At 33.6% G+C, this 26804-nt stretch overlaps 1 protein-coding gene across 4 annotated transcripts; it reads left to right on the forward strand.

The window, feature by feature from the left end:
• Nucleotides 1-26804, forward strand: LOC134275334 (uncharacterized). Of its 4 annotated transcripts, none has more exons than XM_062757614.1 (4): nucleotides 1-109; nucleotides 5810-5962; nucleotides 21881-22264; nucleotides 24780-26804. In XM_062757614.1, the coding sequence occupies exons 2-4, from the start codon at nucleotides 5920-5922 to the stop codon at nucleotides 25292-25294; spliced, it is 942 nt and encodes a 313-aa protein (XP_062613598.1). In that variant the 5' UTR covers nucleotides 1-109; nucleotides 5810-5919; the 3' UTR covers nucleotides 25295-26804. The 4 variants fall into 4 exon arrangements, with proteins under 4 accessions (XP_062613598.1, XP_062613612.1, XP_062613604.1 ...); XM_062757628.1 differs by lacking the exon at nucleotides 1-109 and adding an exon at nucleotides 4813-4832; XM_062757620.1 differs by lacking the exon at nucleotides 1-109 and having other exon boundaries at nucleotides 5802-5962.

A 26804-nucleotide genomic window follows, 5' to 3' on the forward strand; every position in this document is an offset into this window, starting at 1 on the left:
CACTATTCGGAGTTACACGTGATTTAGATTGTCTCTGAGTAACCCCGATTAGTTCAGACTCTGTATTTCATGGATAACTTGTGTAAGAAATTGGGAAATCTCTAAAACGGTAAGTTATTTTTTTTATTCCTTACAGAGATAATCTTTTTACTACATACCTCCCATACAACAACGTCTCCCGATATGTGACAGGTTTACGAGAAATATATTCTGTTTATTGGTGTTTTGCATTGTAGGTTTAAATATAGCATGTATAAATACTATATTCCTCCGCTGATCATGAATGGGTGTTTAGAACATGATAAATAATAAATATTCAGAAAAAAAAATAGCCCAATAAAACAAAATTAGAACTTATTTCACACCCATTTTGATTGTAAACAGCTAAAGGAGTGATGTTAAAAAATTAACATGCAATGTTTTGCACAAACAAGGAAACTCGAGTTGTTTCATGCCCATTAACAAAGAAGATGAATGGCCCCTTATTTCTTTAAGACTAATTTATGTCACAAAGGATTAATTAGTAAATGCTCGCTGAAAGTGTATTTCTGCAAATGTTTCTTATTTCCAGTCATATATGGCTAGAGAATGACAAATTCTTCTTTTCAAGGAATCAAGAAGCGTAATTTCAAGATTAGTTGGAAAAGTGAACAAAAAAAAATTGGGGATAATGGGTAATTAGGAATCGTACATGCATCGACATGCACGTTCTTACTTCGTTCTAATTCATTACAACCATTTTTTTTCTTTGATGTCAGTCAAGGAATTGCTTTTATTCTTGATAAATTAATATGGATGATTCTCCACGAGAGTGCAAGTTTCAGAAAGGAGGCAGAAAATATGACAGTCTCTTGACCTATAATTAAAGATGTAGAGTGTACTTATTATTTAAACTTCATGTACCGGAAAACTGTCTTCCGCAGTCATTTTGCGATAGCAATATAAACAATACACTTTATCAATCTAACATCAAAGATATTGTCTGGATTAATGTGTATATTTCTTAAAGATGTATGTAGCTTATGTAGAGATTGGGTTTATAGAATAATTTCCCCTTCTTTCGGGATCCTTCAGATTAAAAGGATGAGAATTTAACACTAACTCATCTCTAACTAGAAAATATCATACACGACGTATCTATCTTTTTAACGTTAGTAAAAATAAAACTTAAATTAAACTTTTTAAATAATCAAATAACTATCATTATATCAAAGAAACGTAGGAAGCAATTTCACATGGATACTGAGGGGGGAATGGGGTAAGTATATGGAAATTCTTGACATGCAAAAAAGGGGAAGTCGTCAGAGATTACTGTAGAGAAGCGAGAATGAATTTACTTTTCTCTCCTATATATACATGAAGGAGAGAAATGGCGCAAAATTATTGGAGCCCCCACCCCCACCGCCCACCCTGATCCTGTGGACCTGTCATATGCAGTTGAAGTTATATGAATCATTTCTCATGTGTCTACTCTTTTCTTGTACTTTCTTCCGTATCATCATCAACTTAAAATTGCAAAGAAATTCCTCCTCCCTCAGGGCATTTAGGGTGCACAGTCGTAATGATAACAATTGAACGATAACAATTCTATGCATTCTTAATCCAAACAATTCTAAGCATTCTTACATTCGTATCTCCTTAACGCCACTTAAGGCTTTAACAGTGAAATGCGTTTTCGAATCATTCGTTACATAATAGTCACATCAGAGAATCAACTGTGGGCGCAGAGCGGAGAAATTATTGAGAAATAATTTTTTATTTATTGTTTAATTCTACTTGTGTAACATATACAAAAAAAACTCGATGTGTATTCACCATAAATCTTAGCTTTTCCTCGGCCCGCCTAAATACTGGAAGATAGCTACTATTACATTTCCCACAATATCTCTTTTTCGACGGACAGACATTTTGTGCAAAAGCATGCTAAGTGTTCCTATATCGCGCCTATATACACTCTCGAGATGTATATATTAAATTTCTATTTTCTAAATATTTTGATAAGATCACAACTTTCACTTTTCCACATTATATATACCATGTGTAGAGACCTCAAATAAGATCTTATCTAAATTTTTACGGCACGACGTTTGAAAGCATGAATTAGGGTTATTATTCACTCGCATCGAAAGCCAGAGGTCGTGTTAACATAGATTTGCAAATGTATGACATTCCGACAATTCATTCAGAAGTTTTCCGCAAGGTCATCAAAAATGTGCCATTACGAAAACGTCTGAATTTTTAGAATTCTTAAAAAATATCTTTTAATGATAAAGTTATTAGGTGATTATGTCACTGAGTAAAGATTTTCAAATTTTCTGCCAAAAAAAAAAAAAATCTATTTGAGGTCTAAGAATTTAATATCGATAGTGTCTTATTTTGAATCATTATGTATAACACTACACTTGATTAGGGAAGACGATGATACAGTATTACACTGTATGAAAACAGCTTTATCATAAAATCGTCAATGGCAATATCAAACAAGCAAAGGTTCAAATGACAATAAAGTCATAGCTTACACTTGTTCGTTTATAAAGGATGGTTAACGATACTGATGCAAAGTGCGTTCCAGATTTTATTTTGAATGTAAGTGTCAGATATCATCAAATCATATCTTAATGGATATAAAGTTCATCTTCATTGTCTGTTCAACCAAAGAAATCTTGGTGAAAGTAATAATTAGCTTTTCATTGTCTTCCTATGTACAGGAGATCGTGTATTTATGATCAATTTACAAGATGCGTAGGAGACATCTTATCAGTACCAGATGCCAGTCAGTGGAGTGGTCATGCAGCGCATTCTTGTACATTGTCCGATTCCTGACAGTGTATAAGAAGCAGAAAATTTGTCCAGGGTTGTGGGGTTTGTGGTGTCTGTGGTTGAAGTCCATTCAAGAATATTTCCCTGATATTGATATACCACCACTTACCGGTAGAAGGTTGCAAATTTAGAACTTCAACAGCGAGGGGATCTTTTTCGTGCCAGCATCTACTGCGGCACGCGAGGCCTCGGCTTATACTGTCTAATTCGAGGGTCAATGTCCCGCAATGGATTCGAACCCGTGTTGTTTGTATTTATTAAATATCTTAGCAAGAAAGAGGACTTAAATATCGACAGAAAATACATAATATTCATTAAGAAAATATGGTTAATACATTTACGAAAATATAAAACTGAACATTATTTGTAATAATTATTAATACTTGAAATATTACTGAATTAAATAGTAATCAAATTTATATTATCATTGTGTAACAGTAATACATAACTTAAGGTTGCTATACTCAGGGATAGATGAAACGTTATAGAACAATTCTGCTCTTTGAAAGATTTTTTATTGTGTGTGTAACGTGGTACTTTTAAAATTAGGTAAAGAGTTCAAAAAGTATGTCTTTTTTTTTAATTGAGCTTCATATAACACTGCTTTGTGATGCACGCATGATTTATGTGATAAAGTCTCCTTAAGTATATAGCATGTATTAGGAAGGTCGTATTTTCTGATCACTGTTTTTTAGAACTAAATTTTTATTTTCTAATTACATGTACAAAATTTACAATTAATGTGAAAAGATAATATATTCATATCATGACTTATTTTTTTAAAAAAATCAAAGAAGGGACTAAAAATCTTTATTTCTTAGGTCATAAATTAGCATCATTTGCCTAATTTTTCAGACAAAGTGCACAACAGTCAAAGAAGAGAGCTTCACCCCTTTAAAGTCATTAACATGACGTTTTTTTTTCATCTGTTGACCTTATATAGAGGTCACGTGATAATGAACACTAATCACTCTCTCTGACCTTTGAACTCTTGACTCTGGAATCAATAAGTTCCTTCCCTTTGCATCAAACATCTCATTTAAAGATAGATTCTGTCCACAATTTCTCATTGATGAAGTCGTTGTTGACTTTCGACCTTTTGATCTTATTAAATAAACGAGTCGGTTCCTCCGGATGATCACATAAAGGGCATTTTGTTGCTTACTGTAATCCTATACCACTCTATATATCACGTTCATTACATAGTAAGACATATATTTCTATTTGTTTGACCTTGGAATTTGACCATTTGACTAAATGGGAATATTATTTTTAAAATACATGTAATAGTTGTTTTAATTGTGACTTATGTTGTGGGATTGAAAAAGTGAAAGCAAACATTCATTTCGCTCCTAAAAACTTAAGGGTACTTCGACATTGAGTTTTGTCTTTTTGACTCATACGTTTACATGTACATATTGATAAAAAAAAAGTTAAATATAAATATAATTAAAAGATATATTAACCCTCTTTTGAATTTGTTGGTTTGGGGGTTGGTAGGGGGCTACATGTAGTAACCGGGTGTATTATGTTTATGACATATGCATAAAATGTTTAATTCTTAACTACGACATCATTGCAATAAGTTCGCACTTAGAAATCCAGGAATTTTTTCCTGAATTTTTCAGCTCCAATTTAAACCTAAGCACCTGAGGGTCCATTTGCATATTAACGATCTGTGGAAGGTAGTTACACACTCCTAATAACGGAGACAGTTCATAAATAACAGAACAGTTCGCGTGTGGGATTTAAATCTGCCGTCCATTGTAAACATTGAGTCAAATGCAAATGAAAAAGGTAGTCACAGAACACCATTATATTGTGGAAATCTTTGATATAGTGCGATATAAATCGACGATTTATAAGGCTAATAAATAAGGGTTTTTTTTTTCTTTTTTTGTAAGATGATGTTTATTTTATTTATTTATATATTATTCTTAATTCTTCTCTTGACTTTCGTGTACTGGAAAATTAAAATTTATGAAGACAACTTATACGATTTTTTACTCAAGGTAAGTTAAAATTCTTTCTGTAATTTAGCCGTTTATGCAGCATACGTTTTCTACATTATAACAACTGGGGAATTCTACTATTTAAGACAAAAAATGTGATACAAATTATTATAACAAAATGTTGGCTATATGTCAGTGCATTATTGTGAGAGCATTTGAGGTAAAAGATTGAACATTTACTCTAAATTCTTAGATCTTAAATATGTATGTATTGTGGCAAATCACAATCACACGGAAATCTTCTTTTTATAATTTATTTTGACAATTAAAGGCAAATAACAAATCCACAGGGGATAACAATTACAATACCACATTGGCAAAGATAATCAGAATGTTTCTGATATGTACTCAATTTTTCTTCTACCTTGAATCAATAAACTCAATAATTTTTTCAATATATATTTAAGATCACAAAAACTCTCATATATATAGTATTACTGAAATATCTTGAAATAGAAACTTCTATAAAATTCTAGTCATTACATTCTGACATATTCTAAAGACTTCTTGATAATTCATTCTCGTAACATATAGAACATTCTAGATTATACATGTACATCATCAAAATTCTAGAAAATACATTAAAATTGCGACAGTTCGCAACATGTATCATCAGAATTTTTAATTTTATTTTAGTTACTACTCCAAGTAAAAATCTATATTTACTAAAAATGAAAAAAGAAAGAAAAAAGCAAAATATCTTGTGAAGCCAATGCTTCGAATAGTTTACCAAAATTTAAGATTGATATAGAAATACATGTACATAATAAAAAGAACAGAAAAACATATAAAGTGTCTTCAAAGAACAGTTACATTTCAAAGGAGAACGAATTCCAAAGCGTTTCACTATACAAGATTAAATTCATCGATAGTTTTATACGTACTCTCATTATTAACGACATAGTGCAGTTTGGAATTTCTAGCATCATGCTGCGTTACGCTAACTTGTAATTTTTCCCATATGACTTTCTTTGCAGATGTGTGACAATTAAATGAAGTCTTTAACAACTAAGTGGATTGAAGATGACTGATGACGTCAAACGATGCTGTAGAACACAAGAGGAAAATATAGGTCAAATCTTTTTCAATGGTCCCAAAATGGCCAATAAAGTCACCCTTTCTGTTAGTGGGTAAGCCTACGATTTAACATTTCTACACAATAATTATCCAGCTTTTAACAACAGTGATAATGCAATTCTAGCGTATGGGAGCTTTAATGAAAATTTCAATGGAGCTGAGACCGAGATAGACATTGGGCCAGATTTGTAATTATCACCCATTCAATGATTACGATGTTTCTTTAGACTTGACAACGATACCCAATTTAACATACCAACAAGAGGAACTTGTATGTTCAAATATTATCTTGGGTACAAAATTATTATTATATTTTAGGTTTCTACTGCAAGGTCAGATCTTTGGAAAAAATCACACGTTTTCGAAATAATATTTGTTTTGAGTTCTGATATTGTCTTTAAAATTGCTGTCCGCGAACTCAGACCTTCGTATCGCTTACTACAAAGACAATTTTAGATATCCTTTTTTAAAGTGTCACTCCTGCCAGAATTTATTTTTTCAATTTTGCCCATTCCAGCGCCTCTAAGCCTGAATGTTACAAGACAAAGCGCATTAATTTGTAAATGAATCATTCTCAATTAATCGATCCAACGATTACTATCCTCAATGACATAATATTCTACACAATGCCGATAAAACTTCACGGGAGCAACTGGAACACGTTCAGATTCCAAGATATGTAAACCGTGAGTAAGATTTACTTGTTTTGTTTAACTCTAATTCCGCTTGCAATTTGCTAGCATGTTTTCAGATATGCAACATTTTTCGTTACTTACTATTGCAGTTCCTTTAAAGTATTTAAATGAGACTAGTTCTTAGATGGGATTTTTTTTTTTTGCTGAAGATTGAACTTAAATCCTAGTATTTGGAATATTACTCAAAATTTATATTTCATTTCTTTGGCTTTTTCGTAAGGATTGGTCAATATAAAAGATGCAGTGCATGCGCATTTCAAATTTCGGTATATAAACCACAAGCTCGAACTGAAGAAAAATGAATGAAACAAAATTGATAAAATCCTTTATATTACTTACAATTTTTACATAACTTTGTTATCTAAGTAATGATAATAAGCATTGAAGTAACAGCTACTGAAATAGAATCCAATTATTATGCACATTAATTAATTACTTCTACATTAGTTTTTAGTACGTACATATTCCTATCGGATAACAGATTTGAATACGTTTTCAAACCAGTTTGTGTTGTTTCTCTTATTATGTCGAAAAATCCTAAAACTTACATCTATAGATACATGTGCATTATGTAGACGCTGTTCAATTAAAATTCACCAGCAAGGTTGTTTATTTATGATAAATAGGTATAAATATTTGATACAATGGCCACTTTAACGCAGTAAATAAATAACTGAATTCGTTTGCTGTAAAAGATTTACATTTACTACGTATTTTTAAATATCTTAAATAAATTAAATGCACAACCATGATTGGAAGAACGTTGTGCATTTTTTGTATAATAGTCATTGAGCCATTCAAAAGAAAAAAAGAGATTTGTTAAAGCAATATTTTGTTATATACTGAAATACATGTACATGTATTTACTATTTAGGTTTAAATTCAGCGTTTACGTTTTTAAAAGCATTTTTTAAATCAAAGCCAGGGGAAATGTTACTATTTCTTTCAAAATTTAAATAGAGTAAAATAAATGTTAACAAGAAAAAGTGAAAAGGGATATAATTAGAGTAATTATACTAAAAATAAATAAAGGTCTGATCCTATCTTTTCATTTCGTGTAAGTTACAATCTAAATAACAGTTGTTCAAATATTATTTAACTTTACTAAGTGGCAGGTCAATGTTAACTTCCAAAAATAGTTATTTAAATTCAGTTTGACTTCTGAATGAAGTTTGTTTTTTTTTAACCCCAATTATGCACTTGTACACTGTACAGTACATTTGCAAGTTTGTGTGTGTGAGAGAGAGAGAGAGAGAGAGAGAGTTAATAGACCTGCATGGAGCCCGTTTCACAAAAGAACTTAACGACTAAAACCAAAATCAAAATCTTTAGTTGAAAGTAAAGTTTTGTAGAATTATTCATTCTTTTTGAAATTGCTTGCATAGAAAATGGTTTGTTCTTTTTCAAAAGATAAGACAAAATTAAAATAAATGTAAAATAGAAAGTAATGAGCAGAATCAAATTTTGGTCTTAGTCGTACGTTCTTTTGTAAAACGGACACCCAATTCTATAACATGTATGACTGACATGTTCTCTGCAATGTAATTTTTAAAAGTCATATAATTAAATGTGCTAACAAGACTCATTCAACTTCATAAAACCCCATTCTATTATCAGATCTCAATCTTATAATACTGGCGTGAATGTTCTTTATTCATTATTACTTTGTTATTTACCTCTGCGTTAGTGACGGACGATCTCGAAGATAAAAGAACTAAAAATTGAATCGTCACTAACCCTATGATATTGACAGATGTTAGTGTATGAAATCATGTTAGCTATGATTACTTTATTAATGGGGCTTCTGGGTCAAGAGTTTTCCTGGATAAGATTTTGTGTAGATAAATAAAAAAAAAACTTCTGTGATAAAATAAACCGGGAGAAGGGGAGAAAGTTCCAAAATATATATGATGAGCTTTTGTAATTTGAATTGGTATACAAAATGATATGTAATCCCAAAAAATTTTTGGCCCTTTTTTGACTCATAGGGCCAATAAGTCTGAAAAAATCTAAAACGTACTACATCCATGAAGATATGCAAATCAATCAGACACAAACGAGGACCACATGACACATGTTTATTCACGGACCCTAAAGGGAAGGGGGGATATACAATTATTTAATTAAAATATCGTAATGCTATAGGGTTATCAATTGAACTTAATTAAATTGGTGAATATGGGCATGAGTTGCCAATATTAACAAAAACGTAGGGCCTACAATAGCCCGAAATATCTCGTTTTCCAGGCGTTTTTTAAAATTTTTTTAAAATATAGTTTTCATATTTTACATGCCTGGAAATATCTAGATATTAAGGAATAGGCCTTCAATTAGTAGTCAGGGTTTGACAAATGGTGCACGGGCCGGACAGATTAAAATAGTCCAATATCAGTGTCTTTCCTGCAAGTATTTATTAATTTAATAGCACATTATTCCAATAACCAGTCCAATAGTTTTTTATTTATTTATTGAAGTTTTTGAAGGTACTTAGGCCTAATTAATAATTTCAATATGGTGTGAAAATGGACACATCTTACCTTGCTGCCACTTTTCTTTTTTAATATTGTCGTTGAGCAGTTGCATGACCAGACGACATTTTTTTCTGTTTTGTTTACAACGGGGCGTTTGGTATTGAACGCTTGTACTCGGAATGTTTCGGGAAAGATTTTAAAAGTTGTTTTTAGTATATCATTAGCAATAAAATAAAATTTATATTTTTCTATCATGGAGGTAAAATTGACAGATGTACAATACCAATTGTAAAGTTTGAAACTCTCCTGAAAATGCAAGATATTTGATATACCCACAATTGTCTAAAACTGTAGAGAATGCTTTGATTTACTAAAGCAATTACATGTATTAATTAAAAGCATTATTGCAAGGTATAATATTGGAAATTTTCCTGCATGTATACATGTACTAACGATTTGACAGTTGATAATAAATTTTACCCTTGGTGGCATTTAGATTGTTTAATTCACTTCCCTATTGGGATGCTAATCGATTGCTCAAGCTCCCCCGACACAGATAAATGATATTTATTTAGAATTCGGACCATATTATGGCAAAACATTACAGATTTCACTATTTATCCCTAGGGCTTATCCAGATTGCTCTCTCTCTCTCTCTCTCTCTCTCTCTCTCTCTCTCTCTCTCTGAACAAACATGCATGAAACTTACATATAAGAGAGAGAGAGCACATAACCTCGGACGTCAACGGTGATCTACCATCTTGCTGATTCAGTCATGTGATCTTATTTGAATTTCATTCAAATTTCATACAATTGATATCGGAGTTATTTTTGTGGTACACTCACCAGTTTTTTCTTGCTTTCAAAGCATATTAACATGAGGATGTAATAAAAACCTGTTCACGATAAAGAATTGCACAAATTAAGAAACATTTTCGAAGAACGTTATGCAGAGCGAAATATGAAATGAGTGATAAGGCACGGAGAAATGTAATGATTCCTCCACCAATCACATCCGAGGTTTGAATGGAGCGGAGCGGAGTCAGCCGAGGATTGCCGATTGACTATATACCTTTAGTTACGTGTTAGTTGATTATACTAGTAATGTCTCTTTCGAGAATTTTTCACTCATATGGAGAAGGCACCGTTTGCCGGTGGAGAGTTGCAAATGTTGTCCTATACTCGACACTCTAGGCCATTGAGCAGTGAGGGATCTTTTTCGTGCCAGCATCTACTGCGACACGGGACCTCGGTTTACACGGCCTCATCCGAAGGACCGGTCTCCACGTCCCACAGTGGAATTCGAACCCCCGACGTTAGGATAAACTCCGCGACTTTAGAGCAGACTCTCTTACCAATGCGCCAAGCGGGCGATAAAATGATTCTTACAATTATACCATGACCTGTGCTCTTCTCAGAGATCGAAGTTTACTTATCAAGTTCTTGACCATAGTTGATAAGTGACCTTGGAGTGAAAGGTTCCGACCTTGATTCAAGGTCCTCTAAACAAGTTTTAAGAAATTTGTACTTGGCGAAAAAATGTATTCTCGCTTTATTTTCTTTCTCAGACAGAGCTAGAAGGAACACATTCTTCTTAGCTTGAAATATGGTTTATACATGTAGCACTGACCTAATTCGCTACTAGGACAATATTTTAAGTGTACTTATTTTCTTAATCGCGTGATGGCAAGTAGGAAATTCTTATTCGGAGTAAATCTTAAGAGAGAAATTAGTCACGGAGATAGAATGTACTGGAGGGATTAAACTGGATTTAGGATACGCATGTCAAATGTCAAATTTAAGTCCAAATAAGGAAGACTGGAGTCGCCTAGACAAGAGAAGAGAAAGATGTTAATACTTTATGGACTTTAACAGAAATTTAGCTGTCACCTGTGTGGCGCAGTGGTTAGGGTGTCTGCTCTAGAGTAGCGAAGTAAGGAGTATTCCAATTAAGTCGCGAGTTCGAATCCCCTTTTGGGACGTCGAAACCAGTTCTTCAAATGAGACGTATAAAACCAAGGTTCGGTTTCGCAGAAGGTGCGGGTACGAAAAAGATCCACCACTGCTCAATGGCTGTCAGTGCAGAGTATAGGACAAAAGTTGCAGCTCTCCACCGGCAGATGGTGGCTTCTCCATGTGAGTGAAAAATTTTCGAGGAGGTCGTAAAACAACATACAAACAAACAGACAGAGGTATTGGGCAGTAATCTTTATCTTGTCAAAGCTTACCATGAATCGTGGCACTCGTTTTTAAAGTCTCATACCGCAACTCTCGATTCAAAATGTTGTGAAGCGAAATACATGTACTTTTGAACTGGTCATTTTTTTTCCAAAGTGTGTAATTATAAAGTCCACCTGAAGCTAGGAAAATTGAAATATATGCCTATATCATTTGTTTCTACCTTGTTTAAGTACTCTGTCGTAGTTATATAAGAAGACCTGTCTGGCGAAAAGGTAAGAGATCCGATACTCTAATGTTCTAGATGTGTTCAAGAAAGTCAACTGAAATTCATTAAAATCTTAGGAACAGACTTAGGCTATACAAAAGAAAATAATTTTTGATGTATGTTTTTTTTTTTGTTTTTAATATTTGAATATCAGTTTTGTAAATTTTGTACAGTGGATAAATTGCTAAATTTTAATAAAGGTCAATTGTGTATAATTCATTCAAATGGCGATATAGTATTATGTTATGTATGCTAGATATTTTGACTTTTCGAAATACAGGAGAAAATCAAAACATAACCTTCATTCAAAACTTATTGGCTATAATCTTCACTGTGTTCTGTCCTGTTTATTGATTAATTAATTAAATTAATATCTTGAAGGTAATTAGTTTTTAGCTAGGTTAAAGCTGTAAGATAATGCACTTAAGTTTAAGTACAATTTTCTGGGTACCATCTGGTGCATGTTATTTGTGTTGACAAATATGTGTGGTGTACATAAATGTAAACATTGTCGTATTCCTTACACAATGTAGGTTCGAAGCAATTAATTAACCAATTTACCACTTGTCAGGATCTTCCCATGCAGAAATAATAGTTAAGTCTTTTCATTGCATATTCCCAAAAATATGAAGAAAAAAATCGTAATTAACATGATACTTTTGAAACAAATTTATTAAACAGAATGGTTGTTACTAAATACCTCTCACACTGGTACTATTAAATATTAAGAGGTATTTACATTTCTGTTCTTTTAAAAAAAAAAATACTTTTAATTGCAGAAAATTTGCTAGTATGACCAACCCATAAACCGCAAAAACCTCGTAAACACTAATTTGAGAATTTATCAAAGAAATCTCATTAGTTACAAGCAGCATTTTATAAACCAGGTAACCTTTGCGTTTACAATATACATTGTACTTGACTTATCCTTACATGTAACGATGGGATTGTCTTAAAGGTCTTTTAAAAACGTAATTATCTGCTTGAGCTACATATACACTATTACAGTGTATCTACTACTTTGGACTTAGAATTATAGAAAAACAGTATTAATCTACTTTGAAACTTAAAACCAATAAATAGATAAAATGTACCAAGGTTTATTAACATAGGAGGAGTTGCGTTTCGAAAAGAATTTCAAAATTTTCGGATTCATCACATCACCGAAATGAAAGCCACATAAAGAGGTCTATGAAGTAAATGGAGATAAATAACAGTAGTCAAGCTCAAAAGTCCAATAAACAATACAATATTGAAGCAGAGCAAACACGGACCTCCAACATAGAGGTGGGATCAGGTGCCATGGAGGAGTGAGCATCCCCTCCCGAACGGTCACACCCGCCGTGAAAATTGTGAAACAAGTCTCTTTTTTTCTCTGTTAAAGCCCTTCTTAAACTAAGATGTCACTCCTGTTTATGTCAACATAACTTTTTCTAGGACCTCTGAACAGAATATCCTGAAGCTCCGCGAGCTTCGTCCAACTATTATTTCTACTGGACGGCTATTTAAGGTTTCCTTAGAAGAAAATGTACATTACCATTCGTTCTATAACATGTAACGAGGATAACATTTGCCTTATTTTAATGATACTTTAAGAGATTCTGAGTGCCATTTTGCAACCTCTATATTTTCGATCAGACAAATATTTAATATGATTTCCCATTACAAAAAAAGAGTAGATTTTGCCATATTACACTCGAGGGAGGTGTATGACTTTGTGAACTCTTACACGTACCTCAAAGTACATCTTGTTTTAAATTTATTGTCGGTCGTACTCTTTACGTGGGGATGGATACTTTAAATTTAAAATCAAAAAATTCGAAACGACAGCAAAAACTTATTCTTTAGATCTTAAAAAGATGAAAGATTTTATTCTTTGTGGTACTTATCAAACTCCACAAATACCTTTTCTCCAATGTTGGATAAAAATGTTTAATTTTTTTCATCCAAGCTAAAAATGAAAAAGATTGAGAAATACTTCATGGAGGTAGACCACCTCTACAGTCTACCTCAAAACATGAAAAAAAAATCACACAGTTAGAACTTAATGGCCGGTAGGTAGGAAGAAAAAGGACAATGGTCATCGCGTTCATGCCAGAGCTGTGGACAGCAGTTATCAGCGTAAAGATCTGACACCCCTTGGATTTTAACAAGGCCTTAATAAATGTCGGCTAAAGAAGACGTTATTAGTGATGTCTGAATTCGAGAGAGATTTTATCAGTCTAAATCTCACCGAATCAAGTTAAAATTGATGTTTACTAGAAGATGGAAAAATTGTTGCGCCTTGATCAAATCTTAAGAGAAATATCTGATGCCATTGTACACGGTTGAGTATTTGTATACCACGAGCAGAGCAACATTTCGTGCACTTGTCCGTCTATGTTGTCCGTCTGTTCAATTGTTTTGTTGATTTAAACAGCTTTTACATAAGAAGGTCATTTAGTGTCCTCTTGTCTGTCTGTTTTCATAATGCTTTATTATATATCTCTTTTATACCAACTTATAAAATGACATAAAGTGTCAACTTGTGTCTATCCCACAAATTCGTTGTTGCCAGCGTGGCTTTGGAATCGCGAAGTTAAGAGTTTCTCCTTACGTCGCAGGGTGGAATCCACTGGGGACGTGAAGACGGGACCTTCGGATAAGACCGTATTTAAGCTAAGTTCTAGTGTCGCAGTAGGTTCTGACACGAAAATAGAAGAACCCCTACTGCTCAATTGCCCTTAGGGACGAGTAAAGGTCAAAATTTGCAGCATTCGATCGGCAAGTGATGAAGTCTTCATATTAGTAAAATATTCTCTAGAGGGACGTTAAACAATAAACAAATCATTTTTTTTTGAACAAGAGGTGCAAGGACTGTCTGATTTGCTTTCAGCAAGTCTTTAACAATATCTGGACTTGGGTTGTTAAGCGACATTCAATCATGTAAAATATATATAGTTATATACATCTACTGAGTATTGCATGCTCTGAATGTTTAAATCTATATGAGTCACCAGAAAAGATGACAAGATGACATTGAACTTGACCATTGCCCTACCAGCCTGCCCTAATGTTTTCGAGTGTGTGAAATAAGGATATACTGTCAGTGAGTCTCTTTACTCTGGAATCTTGTCAGCAAGTACAATCTATCATTAAAGCCGTGTGTTAACTTAAGTTTTTCAATATTTTCAATGATTTGTCTACGGATCTCTTCGTTTGTCTTGTCATGAAACATATGGATATTATGAAAAAGGAGCACACGTCGGGGAAGTGTATGCTCGGTCGACAGGGGATGCTATTTTCTCCATGGCACCTGACCCAATTTCTGACGTGTGTGAGGTCTGTGTTTGCTCTGCTCCAATTTTTTATTTTTTCAGTGGACTTTTGGTCTAGATTACCCTTAGACATGTTCATATTCCACTATAATCACACAATGCTATTGATATTTCAACAATCCTGAGAATAAGTTTGAATAAACATAATTATGTGAAAATTTTGGAATACGAATTTATTTAGGATGGGTGGTTTTGCAGTGGCATCTACTTTTTTTGAAATATTCACACAAAGTGGGAACACAAAGTGATTTGGGTGACATCCATGGGATTCAAACTAGCAAGTCTTGTAAGCAGCTTGGGTGTCACGAAATATGATTTTCGGAACCTTCACATGAAGAGACCCCCCAAAAAAGAAAACTCCAGATCTTGACACAAAATCCGCGTCTTATTAACCCCCTTCCGCGCAGTCACGCATTTTAACGCATATACCATTTCCTATTTTTAACGCAAAATCACGCACATATCGTTTCCCCGCAATCACGCATTTTCACGCACTATAAAAAGTTCATATAACCGTTAATTTAATGCCAATTTCCTTTTATTTTATTCTTGCAAAAATCTCATCAAAAAAGAAAAAGTTATTTTTGTATTAAAATATAGCGTCATAATATCATTTACGCTAAACTTAAGAGAAACGTGTACCACGCTAAAAGGTGCTTGCGGGGAAATGGTAAATTTCTATTTCTATGAGTAAATATTTATTGTATGTTGCATAACAGTTCAGTAAGTTGTAAAGAGTTAACAGGGAAAGCGAACTGAAATCTTTAAAAGGTAAGAATATTCAGTACCTGACGTACATGTACACTAACTTCGGGTAACTATAATAGTTGTATGACTATTGTCACGTACATGTACGTAGTTGGTCTATTGTCATGACAAAAAGGACCCTATGACGCGGCCAATGTACGCATTAGCCCGGAGTTGTACTTACAGAAATGGTATCAATTGCCAATTTTCGGGTTCTTTGCACTCATTAAACAGATTAATACGTCTGGTCAGCAAAGACAAACAACATATGGTGAGCGGGAACGTGCACCTGGATAATGTATACAATGTACAAGTTTTAAAACCAAATCTGATCCAAATCCTTCGGAAAAGAGGCTTAATATGTAGGACAGGCGAAGGTTCTTAGTCATCGATGCTCACCTGAGTGTTGATCAACGATGATGAAAGTAAATCTAAAATCGAAATATTTTATTTTTTTTTTTTTTGTATGTTGTTAAACGTCCCTTTTCAATTTTTCAATCATATGGAGACGCAACCACTTGCCGATGAAGAGTTGCACAGATTTTGACCTATACTCGGCACATACGGCCATTGAGTATTGAGGGATCTTTTTGTGCCAGCAACTACTGCGACACGGGAACTCGGTTTATACGGACTCTTGCGAAGGACCAGTCTCCACGTTCCACAGTGGGATTGGAACCCGCGGCACTCTATCTCTCTGTTAATTGAGATGCTGCCACTGAAATGTAATTCTGAGTATCAAAAACATCCGTCATTCAATGTAATGTCATTTCATTTAATATTTGTAAAACCCGTCGTCTAAACACATGTTGATTGTCATATTGTAAAATGTTAATAAAAGAATACAATATAATATATTTGAAAGTATACATGTACATATATCGGTGGCGGATCCAGGAATCTGGAAAAAAAAGGGGGGCAAATTAGGGACCCACAGCCACACCATAGAAATTGATTTATAAAAAACAGTGTATATTTTGGACACAAAAGCCTCCCCCTGTCCCCTCTAAATCCGCCAGTGTATATCAGAGAAAAGAAAACCAAACAATGTGCCCCTGGCGAGCTAAAAAAGAAGAAAAATGAAATACGAGAAAACTTCATTGATACACAATATGCTCGGTTGATCCGACTTTCAAAATCACCGTCAGAAGCATAAGGCCTTCTGTACTAGGTGGAATAAATCGGCTTAGTAGTTGATACGTCTTCCATCGAGCTCTTTACAAATTAATGTATTATTTATTTTGAATTAACCGGTTTAAAATGATTGTTACCCGATTTTAAATGTAAATAGTAACAAACCACAGCGACTTTTGGTTTTACGACAAATGTTTAAAAATAACGTAAATTGCTCTTTGTGTCCATAAGGCTATTTGTACATCTCTGATTTGTAAGTATACTTCGAATGTTTAAATTTTCTTTTTCCATACCTCTTATACATGTTGTAAAATATAACTACTGTGTTTTGTATTTGATTTATGTTCCTCTGGGTGAATATGGAATTCTTTGGTAAAAGATTAAGCCGTGAAAACCTGAATTATTTTTTAAAAATTGTTCGAAATTCGATCAAATGCTAGTATAGCGATGAAAATACTATCTACGTTGAAAATAGTATATAAGATTCTAAATTTGTGGATCAATTATGCAATTTAGAGGAGAAAAGATACGACTGCGTTTGGCCTTTTTTTCTCGTAATTCGCTGCCGACACGGTTTCTGAGGTAAAAAAAAAAATGTCAGTTCGCTTGATCATTTCACTTTTTCTTTCATGTAATTCTCAGCTGTCAAGTTTTCTAGGGTTTAATTAATTTGTTAGCAGAATTCTACCTGGGGAAGGTAGGGTGTTTTGAATATTTCAATTCAGTTCAGTAAAGTACTAAAATGGTGAAAGTGTTTGCTTTTCAAAACTAAGTAAATAAATTTACTTATTTCTACTGTTAACGTAGCAGAGAGAGAGAGAGAGAGAGAGAGAGAGAGAGAGAGGATACTTTTAAACGTTGCCGCGACGTTCATATCAGATACCTGCATTAACTGAGTTTCTGTAAAGAATTTTAGCATCTTTATAAGAATATTGTAACGTTCACAGAAATGTGTGGGGGATTTCGCTTATACTATATATTAATTGTTAAGCTACACATTCTGATGGACCAGATGCGAATTATGTCTTCAGCGATGCTCATGCCGAAATGTTGAAAATCTGAAATGCTTGAATTAAGAAAAAATCTTAAAAGAGCAAAAAAGTACAAGGGGATGTGAAAGACTGGAGCTAAATACATCGAAGGATCAGAGCTACGTATTGGGGAAATAATCATTAATTGTGAAATAAAATTCTACACTCTAATTAAATCAAATTTAATATAAAACGCTATTTTCAAGTTAGTATCGAAGTACTTAGCTACTGGGCTATAGAGACCATCTAGGACTAACAGTCCACAAGCATTGGCCTCGACCCAGGGGTCAAAAATCATAAACGTACCAAACTGGATGCACAAAATGGGCAGTTCGACAAATTATATCTCTTCGGTAATGCTCATGCAGAAAACTTGGAAATCCGAAATATTATTTTAATGAAATCTTGAAGAGATGAACAAGGGGGTGCCAAGGCTGGAGTCTAATACGTCGAAGGATCAGTCAGAAATTCCTTGACTATCGTTTTGTCAGGTTATACCTCTTTTTTTCCTCGGCCTTCGGTTTTGTGTGTGAGAGGGTGTGTTTGTCGGACCCAGTTATAGCTCTTTTTTCAGCGTCGATGGCCGATTCTTTTCTAGAATATTCCGTTAACCAATCTGCTATCATCGCAGACGCTCTTCGTTTGGTCAACATTTCTAAAGGTATTCAGTTTTTGTCGGTCAAGTAAAAACATCACAGCTCGGCTCAGTGCTCGATGATCTGGCGACTATGTGTCGACTTATAAATGCTTAAACTTTTAAAATCGTCGGTGTTCCTAGGACGACGAGTCACTTGCTACCAGTGTCGGTCTATCACGTTTTCAGCCGACAAAATACCAGAAAAATTTAGTCGCCCGACATTCGGCGTAAATGTGATCAGGTACATGTCTCTGGCTAGAGATGTGGTCAATAGACTTCTTGTCTCTAAAAGGATTTCTTAGGATATTCGTATTGGATTTTAAGAAATATATATATAACCTAATCGACGTACATAAATTGTCTAAATATAGTAACTGTGTGAAGAATCACTGCAATAATTACATGTACGCTTCCAAACTAGGTTGCTTTGACATTCACCCAAATTTTCCTGATCCAATATTGATTCATTCTTCACGGCTCAGTCATATCTGTTAGTTGATTGTTATTTTGTGTGGGAGAGAATGCATACAGAATTCGGGAATATGCATGAACTTGGTACTGCAGAAAAGAGGAAGTTTGCAGAAAGATTAATATGCATGATATATTAGTATCACAACTGATATAACCAGTGAATTACAAGGTCAAATTCTAAGGCCATTACTCTCTGAAGAGGCGGTGATATCTTGTAAATGGGTGATCTATTATTTATAAGTCATCGATATCGTTTTTCAATTCTTAGATGATTTCCATATATTTAGGGATCATGCTTTGTACCACATCTCTCAGCTTTTTCTCAAACTCTGTAATTTTTTTTTTAAACTTTGGATTCATTCTCGATTACATTTCCAAAGTTTAATCAATTGTTATGAGGGGGACTATCTTAGAATTGTAAAAAAGGAATGTTTATTTTCAGGCCCGTATCTTTCCATCCTCCATTTTTTGTATCACGTGAGTTGACGTCAAAATTAAGTTCTTTTTTTTTAATTTTCGAATAGGTTCTTAAAAACATCTTTGCCATTTTCTTATTGATATGCATAGAAGCATACTAGTATTCAAATTGTTAAAGCCATGACACACTGGGTTAGGGGAGCCCATAATGTTGATTATATACATCTTTTATGCATATTTAGAATTTAATTCTCTAGAAAAGCCAAGATTTCCTTTAAAGCAAAAAGAAAAAGGTTTGTTCATGATCCCTAGGATGAAAATAACTTAGGATTATGGGGAGGAAAATAGGTCATCTTTAAAAATTTGTTTCAGGTTGCCCATTTCGACCGATTGAGTAAAAAAAAAAAAAAAAATGATTTTTAGTTGTTTAGGGTGGACCCAACCCGAAAAAAAAATTCTGGATCCGCGCAAGAGATATAATTTATAGAAAGTGATTCAGTACGATTTTGTTCGTTCATTGGGTCATGATTTAACGAGAGATGAAATAGGATACTTCGACCCAACGTTAACACAATCTGAAATTCAAGACAACAGAAAGCAATGTTGCATTATGAAATCGTAAAAAAATATGAATACACAATGTACAACCACGGTCAGACTAAATGTGTCATACTGTTTTCCATGAAATTCGATCAACGATATTAATGTTGCTCTGTTACATTTCAGATTAATTATCACGTCTGTGACTTACTCGGCAAGTTGTGATTTTTTTGTAATCTTTATAGTTATAAGTTGCCCGCATAGCGCAGTGGTAAGGGTAAGGAGGTTCTTACGTCGCGGGTTCGAATCCCACTGTGAGAGTGGAGACTAGTCCTTCGGGTGATAGCGTATAAAGCGAGATTATATGTCGCTGGCAAGTTCCTACACGAAAAAGATCATTTACAGAGTACAAATTAAATTTTCAGCCTTTACCGGCATTTGACGGCGTTTCAATATGTACAACTGTATACACATGTACATGTATATACGTGAAAAGCGAAAGGGGCGTCTAGAAACGAACAAATGGTTATTTGAGAAAAGTAAAATTAATCCAAAAGATCATTATTTCCTAGGATTAACTTACTAGATATTATCGTATATTCTAAGCTCCTCTTTCACATAACAGGAAAGCGCATCATCCGCTTACTATTTTTATAAAAGAGATAAATGACCTTCATAAAGTGATACACGAACTTTTCGTCTAGTTCATAAAGAAATACACGAACTCAACGTTTAGTTCACAAAAAGTTACACTTACCCATTAGTCTAGATCATGAAGTGAAAAACGAACTCTTAAAGACTTGATGCACGAACTTTAAGTCTAGTTTATAATGTGCTATAGCTAGGAACTCTAAAGTGTATCCATAAAGTGTTTCACTAACTCTAAGTGTACTTCATAAAGTGTTTCACTAACTTTTAAGTCTAGCTAGTTCATAAAGTGAAACAGGGTCTCTCAGTCCAGCTCATAGTACAATTCTCAGTCAACCTTGGACTTTCAGTGAGGCGTGGTATACTCTCGACGTTACCAAACTAGCGTTTGAAATTTACATAGCATTTCATTCACATTTGAAATAAACATTCCGACGAATGTCAGCGAGTGTAGAAATGACCCAATGATAAGTCTTTCGTACGGCAAAGAGGTGGGGCTTAAGTCATCTCATCTTTGTCTACATCAATTTAAAGTTGTTGATGTTATTAATTTCTTAACCAATGAGAATCTATTCGCCATTTGAGAGACGCTTATTACGTAGTGTCGAGAAAGTCACGCCCTCCTGAAAGTCCAAGGTTGACTGAGAATTGTACTAATGTGACGCACAAATTCATAAAGTGCTATAAAAACTCTTTTAAGTCTACAGTGTAGTACATAAAGTGATACACGAACTCTTTAACTCTAGTTCAAAAAGTGTTCAAGAACTCTAAGTCTACTTTGTAAAGTGCTAAATAAGTCTTAAGTGTTAAGTTCAAAAAGTGATAAACAAACTCTGTAAGTCTAGTTCATGAAATCCTACCTTAAATGTAGTTTGGAAACTATTATGAGAAGTCTTGAGTAATAAGTTAATTCATAAAGTGATATACGAACTCTTAATTTAGTTCATAAAGTAGTTCAAGATGCATCACCTCTACGTAGACCCCTTGATGGATCATTGACAATGAAAGTGGCAGCAGTTAACACAAAGTCTTGTTGCTCACAGTACGGCAGAATCATATAAACTGTATATCAGATCTCAGAATGACTATTAGGGGAATCATTTGTAACCCGACTACTCCAAAACGTCAGATATTACATTTGCATATATTGGACACATGTTTATTGATTTCATAAGCATTCTGAGGTAGTTCCCAGGATAATGTAGACTATTAGTTAAGAGGATTTTCTGATCAGCAGAATATCAACCGGTAAATTTTGAAAGAAAAAATATTTACATTTTTATACACTATGTTAGTCGTTTGATATAATATGTGAAATTCACAACTTAATCACATTGTGAAAAATTCCTCGTTCTTTTTGTTGTAAAAAAAACCTTTTTCTTTTTTTTCCCTTCAAATTATGTTTTGTCATTTGCAGGCAGCCGGTACTATTCTAAAGAAGGCGAAATGGATTTTAAGGGAAAAGTCTCAGTGACAGGAATATGGATATTTTTATTATATACGACCACTGTGTGTGTTACTCGCGCCTTTAGATTTCCCCAAAACTCCAGTCCCTTGAAACGAAATTGCAGTTTATCATCACCATGTAAACGGGTGTTTGAGCTAACCTTTGCGGAGAAAGTTCGCATTGACATGCTAAAGAAACATATCATGAACGAGTTAAACATTCAAGATAACTCGGTGAAGGGTTCAAATAGAGGAACAGTGAAGAAAACGAAGGATCAGGATGTTCCGCCAAAACCGGAACCTGAGAGTTTCCTGCAGGAAATGGCGGAAATTGTCAGTTTCTCCGAAAAACCAGGTTTGTTTTTACTTCATTGCAACTTATTGAGCCACGCTCAGGTACACCTTATTCATTGATTCAAAATCGAGGTCGGTCTAACCGATTCGATAATATAGGATATTTAATGTAAAAAGGCTCTTTATAAATGCATGCAAAGAGTATGACCTGTTAAACGTAGTACATTTAACGAAAGACATGTCTAATTAAAGAATTTAAAAAATCATTTTTTATGGTTTTTAACTTATATTGCTCAACCCATTCAAATGTAATCTTTTAATCTGCTCTTGAATAAGCTTTCAGAATAAGGATGAATTACATAACATAGAAGTGACGGATAAAAAATGACGTGATGAAATTTATGTACATAGGAAACAAAAAGAGTACCATGGTTCAATCATATCTCAAATTTGAAATGTAAAAAGAGACCATCGAAATTTATTCTATTTCAATCCTGTAAAACTTCGATGGCGGTGTCCATTCATAATCTTTTATATTGAATTTTAAAAAGCACTTAATCAGTGAATGGATGCAAATTTCTACAATCTAACAATCGGTGCCAGGCCTACGTTTTGTCCTGGGACATCAATAAATACAAATACAAAAGATGGCTATTTAAGTATGACAATAATTGCGCAAATTAGCTTTAAATTCTACAGTTTAACCTATTTTTGGAGGGATTACATGTGTACTTTTATAGTTTTTGTTTGACATAAATTGAGAACTTCGACGAAGCCTATTTAATTGAAGTCATTTTTGTTTAAAATTATTTCTTTTAACGAAAGAATAAAAGGGTTGCATAGTAGAAAAGGCATTCTGAATTAAGTTCTTTAAAATTATTCAAACATTAAACTGCGCTTAGAAAAATTCATACTTACTCCTTATTTGTAAAGTTTTTATTCAATTTTTTTTTTACATATTCACTTGTTATAATCAAATCTATGGTGAACCGGAAGCAAAGTATGAAATTTATCATCTATGGTGAACCGAAAACATTGCAGCATCAGTATTTTCATCATTCAATGGGGGGATATTATTCGATTTACCCTTATCAATTCGGAAAGGAAGAATTCTCTGAGTTGTCAGAACATCTAAAATTAAAATTCCCTCTTAGGTTTTTAAGAAATATTGCTTTCCCCTTAAGGAAAATAATAACCCTACCTGACTTTAACCAAGAGGTTCTTTCACCCCATTGGTTCACCACAATATCCGATTAGGCATATTAATATAAGTAAACACGTGTGTTGAAGTACCATTCAAGGTTATTTTAATCTTCAATCACATAATTCGTCTCTTTGAAGTCGACTTAATTTGTTTGACCTAAATAAAGGCTCGTTGACCGACTTTCTTTAAACATTGTTCCTGACAGTTGATCATGTATACACATACACTGTATATTTATTTATGTAACATATAGAAACGTGAAAATAAGATTAACTAAAGTTCAATTTATTATTGATTAATTAAGAGTAATTAATCGAATGTGTTTCAGGTTATTTTTAGAAGTTGATATACACCCGTAATCGAAGATTTGCGGCTTAAGGTTTTTGCGCTGTCCGTCTTTCTGTGTATCTGTTTGTGTGATTTTCCGCAAAATTTATACCTTTTCCATTATACCCTAGAGTGGATGAGGCTATGGCTTTCAAATCTCATAGGTTTATGCCTTTTGACAAGAATTTTCATTTTGTACTACCAAAAACGACCATCTGACCTTGACCATTACCAAATATTCCCGAACTTTAACCAGGGGCATGACTTTTGAAGAATTGGCGCTAGGGCTTTTATACTTCACAACTGTATTCCCAATGACAAGACTTTTCATAAGATTTAAAAATATTTGACCTTTTGACCTTGACCTCAGAGTTTGGCCTATTTTAAAAAACTAGTAAGCTTGGCCATGACTTTTAAAACGTAAGTACTAAGGGTTTTATATTTCACAGGTGTATTTCTTGTGACAAGACATTGAATGATTTCCTTTGGATATCAACAATTTTGACCTTGACCTGGGAGTTCTACTTGCATTAATGAAATTTTAACCCTTGTCATACACTGTTGTACGGGGGCATCAGTGTTTCACAAACAAAAGTTCTTAAAACAAGCAATTATCAAGAAAAATTAATTTCAGAACTTTTTAAGGCAAAGTAGTTCAAATAATAGGATTCAGTGAAGACTTTTCTTAATTATTCAACATAAAATCGGAATTAACTGATCCATTTGATATAATGTATCTGTTGATCATTTCTAAAGTCAAGTCAGTCAAGAGCAATTATATTATACATCTAGATCTGCTAGTTAAAGATAATGATGTTATTTATAACTTTGCAAATTTTGAGTACACTCACATAGCCCTTTTTGAAATTTTGATGAGATAAAAAATTAATTTCAAATTTCTTGTCACATTCTAAAGAAAATCGAATAAGAGAAATATATTGACGTAAATGCTACAAATCTGGCATTCATTAGTCTTGTAAATCAGATACCAAAGTAAGGGATAAATTGAAAGCTCATCTAATACCCAAATCATTGTTTTTTTCAGAGAACATCTCAGAGCGAAATGTTCTGTCGTTCACCATTGACGTCAGTACCAAACCGAGACAAATAGAAGCAGTGAGTGCACATTTATGGATTCTTATGAGAAAACGGAAACGAGGCAGGTCAAAGGGCAGAAAGGTCATACTACGAGTTATGAAGGTACCCAATCAGAAGGAAGAGAAATTTCATTACCTTACGGCTTTAAGAACTAGGGTGAAAAAATCAAGATGGCAGAAAATTAGCCTACCGGTGACACTTATACAGTCAATGTTAGATTCCAAGGACAAGGCACTGAATCTCAGGATATCTTGTAAATTCTGTGGTAGAATGGTGCGCCCAGTATTATTTCGACGGGAAAATAAAAACCTGACAATGAAAAACGGAAAGACCCGGAGAGGGAAAAAACGGCGAAGACGTCGGAGACGCATGCGTAACAAGAAAACCAACAATGAGAATAATAGAATTCAACCATTTCTCGTTATAAGTACTAGATACCGTCATACATTTAAAAAATCATGAAATCGTCAGATTACTTTTGAGAGATTTAAGCTTACTACCAGAATTGTGTTCACAACGTATATATCGTGGCATGGATATTTATATCACCGTGAAAAATCACTTGCTCTTGGGAGTCACGTGATAAAGAGAGATGGAAGTCACGTGATGAACAGAGAAGGAAGTGACGTAATGAAGAAAGATGAACTGGCATTGCAAAAATTGAGAAAAAATGACACGATATTTATTTATTATTGTCTGCGTTTCGTAAAAATCGTGATGCAAGTTAAGAATGATGGGTGAATGTGTATGTATATAATTATCATTTCAACCTTACGAAGCAATTGTGAAAAATGCTGCAATTGCCTCTAACTTTACTGGCATTATGTTAGTGTGAAACTTGTAGTATGAATTTAGTTTTCCTGTCAATCATTAAGAAATTTCTACTTAGCTTCACATAGCATTACTTTTAATAAGATGTAAACTAGGCAAAACAAATTTACAAATGTATATAATTATTATAATATTTCCATTTAGATTGTTACGTTTACCTATTTTATATCAGAAGTTAAGGTACTTGAATGAAATGGCTGACACATGTGGTGTGGCGTCGCATTTTGTTTCGAAGAATTGAATACATGAAATATATGGAGTAAACGAACAGTTTTCAAGCTCAGTCTATTAAACATTACAAATTAGGAGCATAGCAAACACAGACCTCTAAAACATCAGAGGTGGGATCAGGTGCCATGGAGGAGTGAGTATCTCCTGCCATATGTATAGTTTTTAGAGTCTGCACAATTCAAAACTTAAAATAAGTTCGCTATTACTTTATGCACTGACTATATTCTTTTAAATTATGTTGTTTTAATTAAATGGCTGTATTTACAAATTTTTCGGGAAGCATAATTGATACCCACTGTAAGATTTTTGATGACAAGATTCCTTGGACTTTGTAAACTTTATATTCATTCTGCCTTTTAAAATGGCACCACCAGTCCATCAGTACATTATGTCATATTCCTTTAGCAACTGCACAGTTCTGGACAGGTGATCAAAGGCTTTAAGAAGTTTAAGTAATCTATGTACTGTTATGGAAGGTAATTGAACTAATCTTTTACCTGGTTCATAATAATCCAATAAAGAGATTACATGACTGTGTATTTTTTTTAGTATGGTTAGATAAATGAACTGAAACTTACATGTATGTCCTCAATTCGAGCAGCTGAATTGTTTAATATTGTACTAATCTTTAAAAATTTGTATTAAATTGTCTGTTATTTCACATGATGAGCTGAAAGCTTTACAGTAATGTTTAGCATACACATGTAATTTGTCTGAATTTATGGGGTTTTTTTTTTTTGTCTTTTTACCAAAAAATGATGGGTTTTTAGAATGACATTTCCAAAATACACTGTATGTATTTCAGATTTAAGAATTGTCGATAATCATTTTATCACCTTTGTGATGTATGCATGTTATTACGAAGAAGAATAAATGAAATAATGTTTGAATTAAAATATCAAAAATATGT

The sequence above is a fragment of the Saccostrea cucullata genome, unplaced genomic scaffold (assembly GCF_032062105.1).
Source record: "Saccostrea cucullata isolate Sc308-1 unplaced genomic scaffold, CSIRO_AGI_Scuc_v1 ctg72, whole genome shotgun sequence".
In the NCBI taxonomy this organism is placed as follows: Eukaryota; Metazoa; Mollusca; class Bivalvia; order Ostreida; family Ostreidae; genus Saccostrea; species Saccostrea cuccullata.